This window comes from Nycticebus coucang, chromosome 2, assembly GCF_027406575.1.
Source record: "Nycticebus coucang isolate mNycCou1 chromosome 2, mNycCou1.pri, whole genome shotgun sequence".
Lineage (NCBI taxonomy): Eukaryota > Metazoa > Chordata > Mammalia > Primates > Lorisidae > Nycticebus > Nycticebus coucang.
Window position 1 is genome coordinate 56709341 of NC_069781.1, and position 13297 is coordinate 56722637.

Below are 13297 nucleotides of genomic sequence, written 5' to 3' on the forward strand. Positions count from 1 at the left end.
TCAGTGGGTAGCGCGCTGGCCCCATATACCAAGGATGGTGGGTTTGAACCTGTCCCCTGCCAAACTGTAACAAAAAAATAGCCAGGTGTTGTGGCAGGCACCTGTAGTCCCAGCTACTTGGGAGGCCGAGGCAAGAGAATTGCCTAAGCCCAGGAATTGGAGGATGTTGTGAGCTGTGATACTGCAGCACTCTACCAAGGGCAATAAAGTGAAACTCTGTCTCTAAAAACAATCAACAAACAAAAAACCCCACTCATCTTAATATTAAGTATCTTCCATTTTGCTTCATTACCAGAGACAGTGTTTTCAAGAACTTGATCTTTCTATGTCCATTTTTATTTTTATAACAACTTTCCTATTTGCTTATATTCATGCAGAAAATATGACAGATTTAAAGAAAATAAAAATTATCCAGTATCGTACCTTCTGCCTAATACAATAACAAGATTATACATATTTCCTTCTAGTCTTTTTGTACATTTACACAGCATTTTAAAACAAGTACTATAAAATTTTTACATATTCCTTTTTTCATTTCATATTACAGGAGCAACCATTTCTTTAAGACATTGAAATATTATGTGAAAAGGAATCTTGGGTTGGCTGATTCATTATCTGATTATTACTAATTAAAATTTATCCCCAATTGTTGAGTACTCGGATTATTTTAAATACTTGCCATTATAACACTATTATACACTCTTCTTCATACAAAATGTTTTGTATCTGATACATTTTTAAAGAGAAATTCCCAGGATGACCCAGCACAAAGTATGTTAGGTATTTTTAAGCCATTTGATGCATTTTACCACATTGTCCTCCACACATATTTTACCAGTTTATAGTCATATCAATAAATAACCAGAGTCCCATTTCTTCCTCATATTCCATGGGCAACATGGCAAACTGGATATCACCTATAAATAAACTTTTATTGTTGCAAATTTAATAGACAGAAGAATGGTATCTTCTTGGAGTTTTTTTTTCTAAAATGTAAAAACTTTCCCCACATTTACTGGTCATTGGCTTTTCTTCTGCATTCTGAAGCCATTCAGGCCCTTTAGAAGTGTCTCATACACACAACATGTCTTTCTTACCACAGGCGAGGGCATGAAAGCTTCATGTCTTTCCCATGTTTTTGAAGTTAAGCAAAAATTTCCAAAGCAACTGGAGTTAGAAAGCCTTCTTCTGGGCAGCCATGCTATTTAATGTCTTGGTAATAAAACAGAAAACTGGGCCATATTCTGAAAGAAAGAAGGTAGGTATAGAAGATGAGAACGACTGACAGAGATGTTAGTATGATGTACTCAATACTAACGTGAAACCAATATATAAAAATTACACTCTCACACTAATGATAAAAGACAAATATAGTCTAGCAAGGGAGAGGGTGATTGGCGGGAGGAGGGAGGCTCATTGGCGGGCGCTCACCTAACGTGCACAAAGTGAGGGTATTCAGCAAGCCACCTGGGTGCAGGGCTCAACTACAATGTGAACTTTACCTTGGAAGTAAGAACAACGTAACATACAAATGCGTACCTCATATTAATTTGATATAAAAAAAGATGCTTATCTCAGAGGATTGTTCTGATAATCACTTATTTCCATCTATTTTTATATATACCAGGACATAATTTATATACTAATCCTCAGTCTGGATTATTGTTTATACAACCTCCATTGCTTATCCATATCTTACTGTTAAATTGAGATTTTAATGTTTTTTTAAAATCTCCAAACAGAATAGGATCATCATCATCATCACAAGTCTTTTAAGTATCGTCGTAAATCAGAGGTTAACATATAGTGGGTGCTCTTTAAGTGTCTCTAAAATGAACTAGTGAGTGAACAAATGACACACATTTCAGTGCTTACAGAAGGGAAAATATTATCCTGGAATAAGAGATTATTGGTATGGTGTTTCTTTTTTATTTATTTATTTTTTTTTGTAGAGACAGAGTCTCACTTTATGGCCCTCAGTAGAGTGCCGTGGCATCACACAGCTCACAGCAACCTCCAACTCCTGGGCTTAAGCGATTCTCTTGCCTTAGCCTTCCAAGTAAAGCTGGGACTACAGGCGCCCGCCACAACACCCGGCTATTTTTTTTTTGGTTACAGTTCAGCCGGGGTCGGGTTTGAACTCTCCACCCTCGGTATATGGGGCCGGCGCCCTACAGACTGAGCCACAGGCACCACCCTGGTATGGTGTTTCTTAATGACACAGAATGGAGGCAATGATCTTCAATTTTGTATAAAACAGCACATTTTCATTTTTTCTCTCTAGGTCATATATCCCCCTTTGAAAGTCAGATGAAAGCTAGATATCCTAAGCCTCTATAATTTTACACATGATTTCAGAAGCTCCCGGAAAGGAAAACACTGATTTCCACCATCCAAGCATTTTTTATTTAAAAACGAAGCTAAAATAATACATTTATTTCTTGAGAAATTATCTTCAAGTTCAAGAAACTACAGTCAAAGTGGGTCCAGTTAGAAGATATAAAGAGCCACATTTCTAGTGAACACCCATGTGTAAGTGACACCAACTGACTCTGTGCTGCTCCACTGTATTATACTCAATGCACTTGGCTGAATGCAACCACTTTTACAAGGAAACCCCCAAAGGCATCTGTTTCTAGTTTAAACTGACACCCCCCAATTCTCAGAAGTTTTTGTTCCCTTTTTCTGCATAATTCTAGGACTTCCTGTATTTCACTTCATGGGGGAAGGGGCTGTCATATATTTTTTATTGTTGGAGATTCATTGAGGGTACAAGAAACTAGGTTACGTTGATTGCATTTGCTAGGTGAAGTCCCTCTTATAATTGTGTCTTGCCCCCAAAAGGTGTGTCACATACCAAGACCCCATGCCCCTTCCTCCTTCCCTCTCTCTGCTCTTCCTTTCCCCCACCCCCCATCACATACTAGGTCATTAATTGTCCTCATATCAAAATTGAGTACACAGGATTCATGCTTCTCCATTCTTGTGATGCTTTACTAATAATGTGTTTCACTTCCATCCAGGTTAATACAAAGGATGTAAAGTCTCCATCTTTTTTTTTTTTTTTTTTTTTTTTTGTAGAGACAGAGTCTCACTTTATGGCCCTTGGTAGAGTGCTGTGGCCTCACGCAGCTCACAGCAACCTCCAACTCCTGGGCTTAAGCGATTCTCTTGCCTCAGCCTCCCGAGCAGCTGGGACTACAGGTGCCCGCCACAACACCCGGCTATTTTTTGGTTGCAGTTTGGCTGGGGCCGGGCTTGAACCCGCCACCCTCGGCATATGGGGCTGGCGCCTTACCGACTGAGCCACAGGCGCCGCCCAAGTCTCCATCTTTTTTAATGGCTAAATAGTATTCCATGGTATCCATATACCACAGCTTGTTAATCCATTCTTAGGTTGGTGGGCATTTCCACATTTTGGCGATTATAAATTGAGCTGTGATAAACAGTCTAGTGCAAATGTAGGGAAGAAAGACTATAAATCTGAACATTCCTGAGTTCGCCAGTCCTAAAGGCCAAGAGACGCCTTAGTGACAGTTGGCATGTGGGAGCCTATTGTACCAGCTTTCAAGGTCCACTTCCTTGTGCACGTTTATCACTTCCCATCTTATCAGTGCTTCATATGCTGGAGCATTTAGAACACATAAGTCAGCAAACACCAAAATCACGGCTCCACCATAACCAGTGGTTATTCCCATTACACTACAATTGTGGCTTTCTCATCCCATAGCTCCTAGTGGCTAATTGAGGTGGGGAGAGAAATCAGCCTTTCAAATTCTCTCTCAACTACTGCCATAAGACTCAAGAGTATAGGTGTGTTCTAAAAAACCTCAAAGTATGCTTATCTTTGATAGTAAGGGAATACAGTATCTGACCAAATTGAGGCAACTCAAATCCATGTGATTGTAATCAAAAGAGTCATAAAATGTCTACATAAAAATGGTGCACCACTAACACTAGAGTTGGAAAAGTAATAATCCGCAATCCATCTCATCCCATATTTATCATTAATTAATGTCTTAGTTTGCTGCAACATTAACCCTGAGCAGATGATCCCCAGCACCATTTTGGCATTGCTATGTCAGTGTTTTGGCTTTTAAGGCCTGCCCCCACTTTGGATGGATCTGTGAAAGGAAAAGATAGCTTTGTCAACAACAAGCCATATACACAGAAAGCATTATCAATCTTCTGAAGTAAGACTTAGGGATATCTACAGAGCAGAACAATGGGACTATGTGAAGAACTGGGTCACCAGATAATAAACCTCTCTCTACCTCAACTTCCAACAGTCTTGTATGACCAGCCCACAGACATGACCACTCAACTTCACAAGTGGTTAGTGTAACAGTAGATGGGATGAAAACTTGTTGAAAACATCCAGGATACCATAAAACACACAAGGAGATAAGACTAAAGGGTAAAATGCAAATAAGAGAAGGTGGCACATGAGGGTCTATGGAAGTATCTTCTTGGAGATGGCTGAGGACACTTACCTTCAGATTATGGAGGGTTTCTGACCATTCCATGGACCCTATCTGAGGAATGGTGGTGAGAAGTAAACTTTTGGCTTTATTGGCATTTTCTTTCAGGGTCTTTAAGACCCGGTCTACGGAAACCTAGAGAAGCAACAGCACAGGATGTTACTAGAATTTAAAATTCTACTACTTTTCTTTTTTTCTGGATAGTATAATTTATCAACTCAGAGTTACACATGATACCTCTGATGGGGAATACTGATTAGCTAGCTTACCTCAGATGTGTATACAGAGGCTCTAGTTAAGATACATACTTTGCTAAACAGACAGTCATTTGCCCTCAAGTATCATTTAAATGTATTAGTATATAAATTCTTTTTTTTTTTTTTTTTTTTTGCTGGGGCTGGGTTTGAACCCACCATTTCCAGTATATGGGGCCAGTGCCCTACTCCTTTGAGCCACAGGCGCTGCCTGGTATATAAATTCTTAATAATCCAAGTTGATTGATATGTTGATATTGAGGGCACTGAAGTTTTCAGTTTTGCCAACTGTTTAAGTTTGATTTGAATAATTACAAAACTTCTACTGTGTCAAAAAAATAACCAATTGGAGGAATAATTTGCAAATGGTCAGTATCTTTAAGGGGCTAACTAAATACAATGTAAATACTTGATTAATAATAGGATTTGTACTCTCAAATCGTTATCATACTGTTGAATTTATTTATTTGTAGCCCTCGGTAGAGTGCTGTGGCATCACATAGCTCACAGCAACCTCATACTCTTGGACTCCAGTGATTCTCTTGCTTCAGCCTCCCGAGTAGCTGGGACTACAGGCACCCGCCACAACGCCCAGCTATTTTTTGGTTGTAGTTGTCATTGCTTGGCAGGCCAGAGCTGGGTTTGAACTCACTAGCTCCAGTGTATGTGGCTGGTGCCCTAGACACTGAGCTATAGGCACAGAGCCATGTTAAAAGAATTATTAATGTATGAAACTAAATTCTATCAGTGACATTATACACACACACACACACACACACACACACACGTTACTTTCTTAGATCAAAATCATGACTAAATTCACTTTTAAATATAAGGTTTCTTATAGCTGGGCCAGCTTGAACAGCTTTTCATGCTACTAAGAGTCCCTACTTCAACAGCCTGTGCTAATTTCACCATAATATTCATCACATAGTTTTTTAACTACCAGTTTACCGGTCTCCCACCAGACTGGAGGCTGAAAGCAAGGACTGTCTACTTCACTTTGTCTTGAACAGTACACAAAGCAACTTACTAGCCATGAGTAATGAATAATATTTCTATTCAACAGTCTGCATTTGTCCACCAAATATTCTTGTCTATAGTCTGACTTAAAATCCTCAAATTTAAACAAGAAAATTATACCAAGGCTTTAGTTTATGCTAAATCATTTTCAAAACTGAACCTCTGAGGCATTTTATTATAAAAAGTTGGCACTCATATGCATAACTAATATGAACTTACAATTCATTATAAGTTTACTTCATTTTTTAGCTTGACCTTCTAGTAAATCTTCAGCTTCATCGATTTTGGCTGCTATATAATGAGATCCTCCTTTGTCTGGGTGATTTAAGAGCATAATTCGTCAATGAGCATCTCTTATTTTCCCTTTATTGGCAGTAGGGCTTACACCTAGTATTAATGCTGCTTCCTGTTTTGTCATTTTGGGTTCAAACCCACCTCTGTAATAGCCAGCATTAAAGGAAGATTTTGGCAGACTCTGAAAAACTTGTTTTACTTGAGGCTCCATATGCTTCATGGCTTGCAAAACCTAACGACCTGCAAATCCTGCAGCAGCAATGGTTAGTCCAATTGCTACCACTGTACCGGCCATGGCTCCAGCTCAGCTCCCCCGCCTCCACCGGGAGTGCAGATCATCCCAGCCAAAAGCTAAAATTCTACTACTTTTCACAAAACATTTTCCTGTGTTCCAACCTTTCTATAGTCTGAATGTTTGTGTCTTCCTCAAATTTATCTCTTGAAACCTACCCCCTAAGGTAGGGTTTTTGGGAGGTAAGTCACGAAGGCAAAGCTTTCATGTATGGGATTCGAGCCTTTAAAAAGGGAGCCCCAGGGGCGGCGCCTGTGGCTCAGTGAGTAGGGCGCCGACCCCATATGCCGAGGGTGGCGGGTTCAAACCCAGCCCCGGCCAAACTGTAACAAAAAAATAGCCGGGTGTTGTGGCGGGCGCCTGTAGTCCCAGCTACTAGGGAGGCTGAGGCAAGAGAATCACCTAAGCCCAGGAGCTGGAGGTTGCTGTGAGCTGTGATGCCACGACACTCTACCAAGGGTGATAAAGTGAAACTCTGTCTCTACGAAAAAAAAAAAAAGGGAGCCCCAAAGAGATCCCTCATTTCTTCTGCTATGTGAAGTTCCAGGGAAACAATCTATGAGGAGGTGGCCTTCCCCAGACACCAGATCTGCCAGGGCCTTGATCTTGGGATTTCCAGAACTGTGAGAAATAAACTTCTGTTGTTTAGACACTACCCAGCCTATGGTATTTTGGCATAGCAGCCCAAACACAGACAGAAAGCTGCCCTGTGAAGTCTGTTTACCCCATTTGCAAACCCCTGAGCTCATCAAAATGGTCTTAGTCAAAGGATGTGGTCTTGGAGAAACCTAATGACATCTCTGAAAAGCACTGTCAGATTCCAATATGGTTATCTGAGAAAGTATCTCAGTTGTATAATGGGTTGTTAGCATTATCTAGAAAGATGGCTATTCTTCTCAAGTCCACAGTAGAATGGATTCCAGTCTTAAAAGAGTTGCCATACTGGATAATCAAACAGAAGCACATTTCTCTTTAGAAAAGTATTTTAGCTTTTAAATAAAGAAAAAAAATTATAGTCATTTTTATGATTCCCAATGAATGAACAGACTGGATGCTAATTATCACAAAACAAAAGAATGTGCCCTCCCTAAAATTCCCCCAAAACAATCATGTTTGTTTCTTTGTGCGATAGAGTCTCACTCTGAGCCAGGCTGAAATGCAAAGGCATCATAGTTCACTGCAACCTCAAACTCTTGGGCTCAAGCAATTGCCCTACCTCAGCCTCTTGAGTAGCGGGACTACAGGTGCACGCCACTACGCCTGGTTAATTTTTCTATTTTTTTAGAAAAAGATAGAAAAATAGGGTCTCCTCCTTGTTTAGGCTAATCTTAAACTCCTGGCCTCAAGCAATTCTCCTGCTTTGGCCTCCCAGAGAGCTAAGATTACAGGAGTGAGTCGTTGAGCCTGGCCTATCTGTGCTTCTTAACTGAAAAATAAAAAACTACTTTAGACACCTGAATCTGATCAAATCTCTAAATCAAGCTTCCAATTTGCAGAAAATACAGAGGATAGAGACGTCTGTTAAACTACACTACACTAAGGAGATTATTTCACTAAGAGATGATCTGGTTCCTTTAAGAACACTTGCAAGAAAAAAAATCATTTATGACATTTGATTAGAAATTTGAATTTTGGTTAAGTATACTAAAGGATTATTATTGGAATATAATAATGTAGTTATGTGAGATATCTCCTGAAATGTTCTGGATAAAATTATAGATGGGAGTATTGATGAACTAGTACATGATTGGCCATCGCTGATATGATAAGGTTCGAATCTGGACATTGGCGTCATGAAAGGTTATGCTATTGTCTACTTTTGTATATTACTGAAATTGGTTCACAAGGAAAAAAAATGTGACTATAAAAATAAATAAAAAAATGTGACTATAAACTGACCAGAGACAAGAGTACTTGAGATACTATGTTCAGAAGAAACTCAACATTCAGAGACATGAAAATTATATACGCCTTCTATTTCTTTCAAGATCCTTTCACAAATATTAAGATGTGTTTAAAAAAAGATTATGAGCACTGTAGCAGAGGGGAGTTTCCACTACTGTAAGGACATACAGCAAAGACCAGCTGGGTATCTGCCAGGTACATGCAAAAGGCATGTTTTAAGCTGACTCTCTGAATGCAAAGATATGAAGCATCCAAGAGATTTATCTTATATTATCTCTTTCAATTTTCCTGTGACTGATACATCTCTAAAGATTCTGACCTTCCTTTTCTTCATTTTTGTTGGGCTCTACCCCTCCTACTGACCTCACAATAAACCTGTTCAAGGTCCAGCTCCAATCTCGAGTTACCTTCTTTGGTGCTTTGCCCTGCTACCGCCCACCCCTCCTGCCCCCATCATAGCTATTATCTGATGATCACCATCAATGAGCTACTGTTATACAAGCTGTTCTACATATACCATTTGTTTTAATTCTCCTGGCAATCCCACAAGGTCAGAATAGTAAGTATACAGCCTCCAATACCTGGCTTCATTCTATAGAAGACTAAAAGGTTAAATAACTTGCATAGTGCCACAGGTAAATAGGGTAACCAGAATTTGAACGTGGCTTCAGGCAACTCCAAACCCTTCTTGCCAACTCAGGCTGCACATCTTGTTTAAAGTACAGTGACACACATGGTTGGGTGAGATGATGCCATCTTTATCCACGCCTTTCTTGTGGCATTTCACGTTATCGTCTTCAAGACCTACCCCTTATACAGAGCTTAGTTTCTGTTTTTAAATAAAGAAGCTCTGACTTGCCTTCTGGACATCACTTGGCCTTTTTTTTTTTTTGAGACAGAGTGCCACGGCATCACAGCTCACAGCAACCTCAAACTTTCAAGCTCAAGTGATTCTCTTGCCTCAGCCTCCCAAGTTGCTGATACTATGGGTGGCCACCTCAATGCCCAGCTATTTCTTTTATTAGAGACAGTTTCACTTTATCGCCCTTGGTAGAGTGCTGTAGCATCATAGCTCACAGCAACCTCCAACTCCTGGGCTTAGGCGATTCTCTTGCCTCAGCCTCCTGAGTAGCTGGGACTATAGGTGCCTGCCACAATGCTGGGGTATTTTTTGTTGCAGTTTGGCTGGGGCCAGGTTTGAACCTACCACCCTTGGTATATGGGAATGGTGCTGCTGCTATTTTTTTTTTTTTTTTTAAAGGGATGAGGTCTCACTCTTGCTCAGGCTGGTCTCTAACTCATGAGTTCAAGGCAATCCACCCGCCTCAGTCTCCTAGAGCGCTAGGATTACAGGTGTGAGCTGCCATGCCTAACTCTTTTGGCCTACTTAAAAAAAAAAAAAAAAAATATATATATATATATATAAAATATGTATATATATAAAATCACTGCTGGCCTGTAAAGGAAGAGGAGACACATGTTACTAGACTGAGCAGAAGGCCACGGGCAGGAAGTACTCTGCTTTCAGGAAGAAATCTGCTTTCAGGGTGTGGCGGGGGCTGGAGTTTCCAATTAACTGGAAGCAGCTTGTTGAGATCATAAGGCTGAGCTGTTCCTTAGGTTATCAAAGCTGCCAAACCAGATATTACACTGTGACTTAAAGTCAGAATGTACAAATCTTATTAAAATGCACCCCACTTCTTAGCAACAGTTTATCACACAGAGGAGTTACAATAAGGCATTCATGAAAAACAAAGAACCTGTGTTCATCTCCGACCAAGTGCCGTATACATGGATGGACAAAAGGCAAGAATATCTAATCTTTAGTTTTATGTGAAACAAGCCACTCTCTGGGATGCTGTTAAGGGCCTCTGTGGAGATGTGCTCAGCTCCCATGTATTTTTCCTTCCAAATTCCTTTTCTTTTAAGAATATACAAGTTTGAGTTTATTTTATATTATATAAAGAGGGAAAAGATGAGAAAGAGAGAGAGACGAGAACAGAGAGCAGAGAGTAGGGAGTGGTGGCTGGCGGGGAGGAGCAGAGACAGCATGGCATCCCAAAGAAGGAAGGAATGGACCCCAAATTCTTTGACTATAGTTTTGACCTTTTCTCTATTTTAAAGTGAGAATGAATGACAGAATAAATAATCTAGTTTCTTCAAGTAAAGTGCAAGGAATGAAGAGAGAGGGAAAGGGATATTAGATTAAAAGAAATGTAAGAGGCATGCCACTAAAATACGGTGTGTGAACTATAAGGGATCCTGACTTGACCAAATTGGTAAAAGTTATGAGACAGAGGGAAAATGTGAACAGTCTGGATATTTGATTGCATTAAGAAATTAATTAATTTTTTTGGACAATAATGGTGTTGTGGTGTTTTTTCTTTATTAAAAAAAGAGGCTTTGGGGGCAGGAGCAAGATGGTGGCCGAGTAATAGTTTCTTTGCAACTGGGCATAGTGAGATTGGGGAGAGAAGACTCCAGGCATCTCTGGCTTGTGGCCTCTGCCCACAAACATCTCTTTGTGGACTCAGGGAGACAGCGAGAGACTTCTGGACCTCAGGAGGAGGACAAAAACAGTGGAGAAGTGGCAAGTGGTTGCATTTGCTCTGAGGCTGCTGCAGCTGTAACTACAACAGAAGTGAGATTGCAACCAGGGAAGGCCTTCCCTATGGATTGTTTTGTTTTGTTGGACTAGGGCACTCAGTTGAATTACCTTAGGAGAACTTGGGCGAGAGTGCAGGTGACTTTAAGCATTGTCCAGGGTCCGGGACTGAGCTGATGGGCCAGAACGGAGCTAACAGGCTCTGGGCCACCCTAGCCATTGTGGGAGAACTGCCCTGCAGGCTCTGCCCTCAGGGTTGCAGAGCCAGGCTCGGGCTGGGAGACCTTGGGCGAGTGATCTAGTGACTGTGAGCAGGGCCAAAGGCCGGGCCTGAGATGCCAGGGAAGAGTGGAGCTTTCAGTGTTTGGCAGTAGGAGAGCTGCTTTGCAGCCTTGGCCCTCAGGGGCATAGAGTGAGGCCGGTTTTGGTGCACTGGATAAGTGGGTAGCCACTTCAAGAGAGATCCCAGCGACAAGTGCTTTCCTGGGAAAGCTTCTGCTTAGCCAAAGTTAATGTTTTAAAGTGTCTCTAAAGCGGGCTGAAGAAGAGATTCAGGCTCTCAAACCTGTGGGGTTTGAGGGCAAAGAAGTCAGCAGAGGCCTCCACTTTCCATCTCATACAGCTGTATCAGCATTTGATTAGCATGTCATACCCCAGAAGATCACTTGTTGCCCACACAATAGTCAGCAAGATATATAGACTGCTTTGTTTTCATTTTTTTCCCATTTTCCCCCTAGATTTTTCTTTTTTTTTTTCATTCTTCATTTTTCTAGTTTAAATATAATTTTCCACTGTTGCCTTCTTTAATAATAAGAACTTTAGTGTTGCTGGTGTTTTTGCCCCTGTTATTTGGTTTTCCCCTAATTTTATTCAGTAAGGTTTTCTGTTTGTTTTGGTTTGCTTTATAGCATTTTTGTTTTTCCTCTCTTTTTGGTGGAGGTGAGGTACCGTGTCTGCTTAGGCTGGCCAAGAGCTACTGACCTCAAGGGAAACACACAACCCAGCACCACCAGAGGTTGGGGGTTTTTAAGGTGTGGGTCAAAGCACCCTACTGGACACCTTTATTACTGCTGTCTCTCTCTTTCTGTGCCTCTCTTCTTTTTGTCAATATTCCCTTTTACTCACCCACTCTTCTTTCTCCCTCTCTTTTTTTAATCTTTTTTTCCTTTTCTGCTCTTCAATCTTGTCATCTTTTTAGTCCTGTACCAAAAGGACCCATTGAAACCTTAGGCCAGAGCCCTGGTAACTTAAAGAGCAAGAGGAAGTGAAAGGAAAATTAGGGCAGGGAAACAGATAAAAGAAAACATTCATGAGGAAGAATCAGCAGAAAAATCCTGGCAACATGAAAAACCAGTGTGGAGCAACCCTCCCAAGGGACCATGAGGTAGCTACTGTAGAGGATTCCACATATAAAGAAATGTTAGAAATGACAGAAGAGGTATTTAAAATACAAATGATAAAAACGATGAAGGCAATTGCTGAGAAAGTGGAAAATAACCACAAGGAAATCCAAAAACAGAATCAAGAGATGAACAACATGAAGAATATAGAAAGGATATAGCAGAGCTGAAGGAACTGAAGCAGTCAATTAGGGAACTTAAAGATGCTATAGAAAGTATCAACAACAGATTAGACCACGCAGAAGAAAGAATCTCAGAGGCAGAGGACAAAGTTCTTGAGATAATTTTAGATAGTTAAAGAAGCAGAAAAAGAGAGAAAGCAGAACGTTCACTGACAGAATTATGGGACTTTATGAAGTATTCAAATATACGAGTTATAGGTATCCCACAAGGGGAAGAAAATGCCCCAGGGGAATGGAAGCCATATTAGAAAACATTATAAATGAAAATTTTCCAAATATCACCAAAGATTCTGACACACTCCTTTCAGAGGGACATTGGACCCCAGGTCCCCTCAACTCAAACAGAGATTCTCCAAGACACATTGAGATGAACCTGTCCAAAGTCAAGAAAAAAGGAAAGATTTTGCAAGCTGCCAGGAGTAAGTGCCAATTGATCTAAGGGGCAAATCCATCAAGGTGACTGCAGACTTCTCTAATGAAATTTTCCAAGCCAGAAGACAATGGTCATCTACCTTTAATCTGCTTAAACAGAATAATTTCCAGCTCAGAATTCTATATCCCACTAAGCTAAGCTTTAAAATTGATGGAGAAATCAAATCTTTTACTGATATGCAAACACTGAGGAAATTTGCCACAACAAGACCAGCTCTATTGGAAATACTTCAACCTGTTCTACACACTGACTATCACAATGGACCACCAGCAAAGTAAGTACCCAGAAATTAAAGGACAGAACCTAGCTTCCATGATGATGCACAAGACAAAACTAAACAATGGACTTTCACAAAATAAGATGAATAGAATGCTACCACATGTATCGATTATCTCAATAAATGTTAATGGCTTGAATTCCCCACTGAA

General features: G+C 40.4%; 1 protein-coding gene and 1 pseudogene across 5 annotated transcripts in view; both read right to left on the minus strand.

The window, feature by feature from the left end:
- Nucleotides 1-348: 348 nt before the first annotated feature.
- MTAP (methylthioadenosine phosphorylase) overlaps nt 349-13297 on the minus strand; it is a 75445-nt gene continuing 62496 nt past the window's right edge. For all 5 annotated transcript variants that reach the window (XM_053571496.1, XM_053571518.1, XM_053571529.1 and 2 more), the window contains exons 7-8: nt 4494-4616; nt 349-1244 (exon numbers count right to left, since the gene is read on the minus strand). In XM_053571496.1, the coding sequence (XP_053427471.1) occupies nt 1206-1244; nt 4494-4616 (162 nt within the window). In that variant the 3' untranslated portion in view covers nt 349-1205. The remainder of the gene's footprint in view (nt 1245-4493; nt 4617-13297) is intronic.
- Nucleotides 4558-6782, minus strand: LOC128571797 (mitochondrial import inner membrane translocase subunit TIM14-like; annotated as a pseudogene).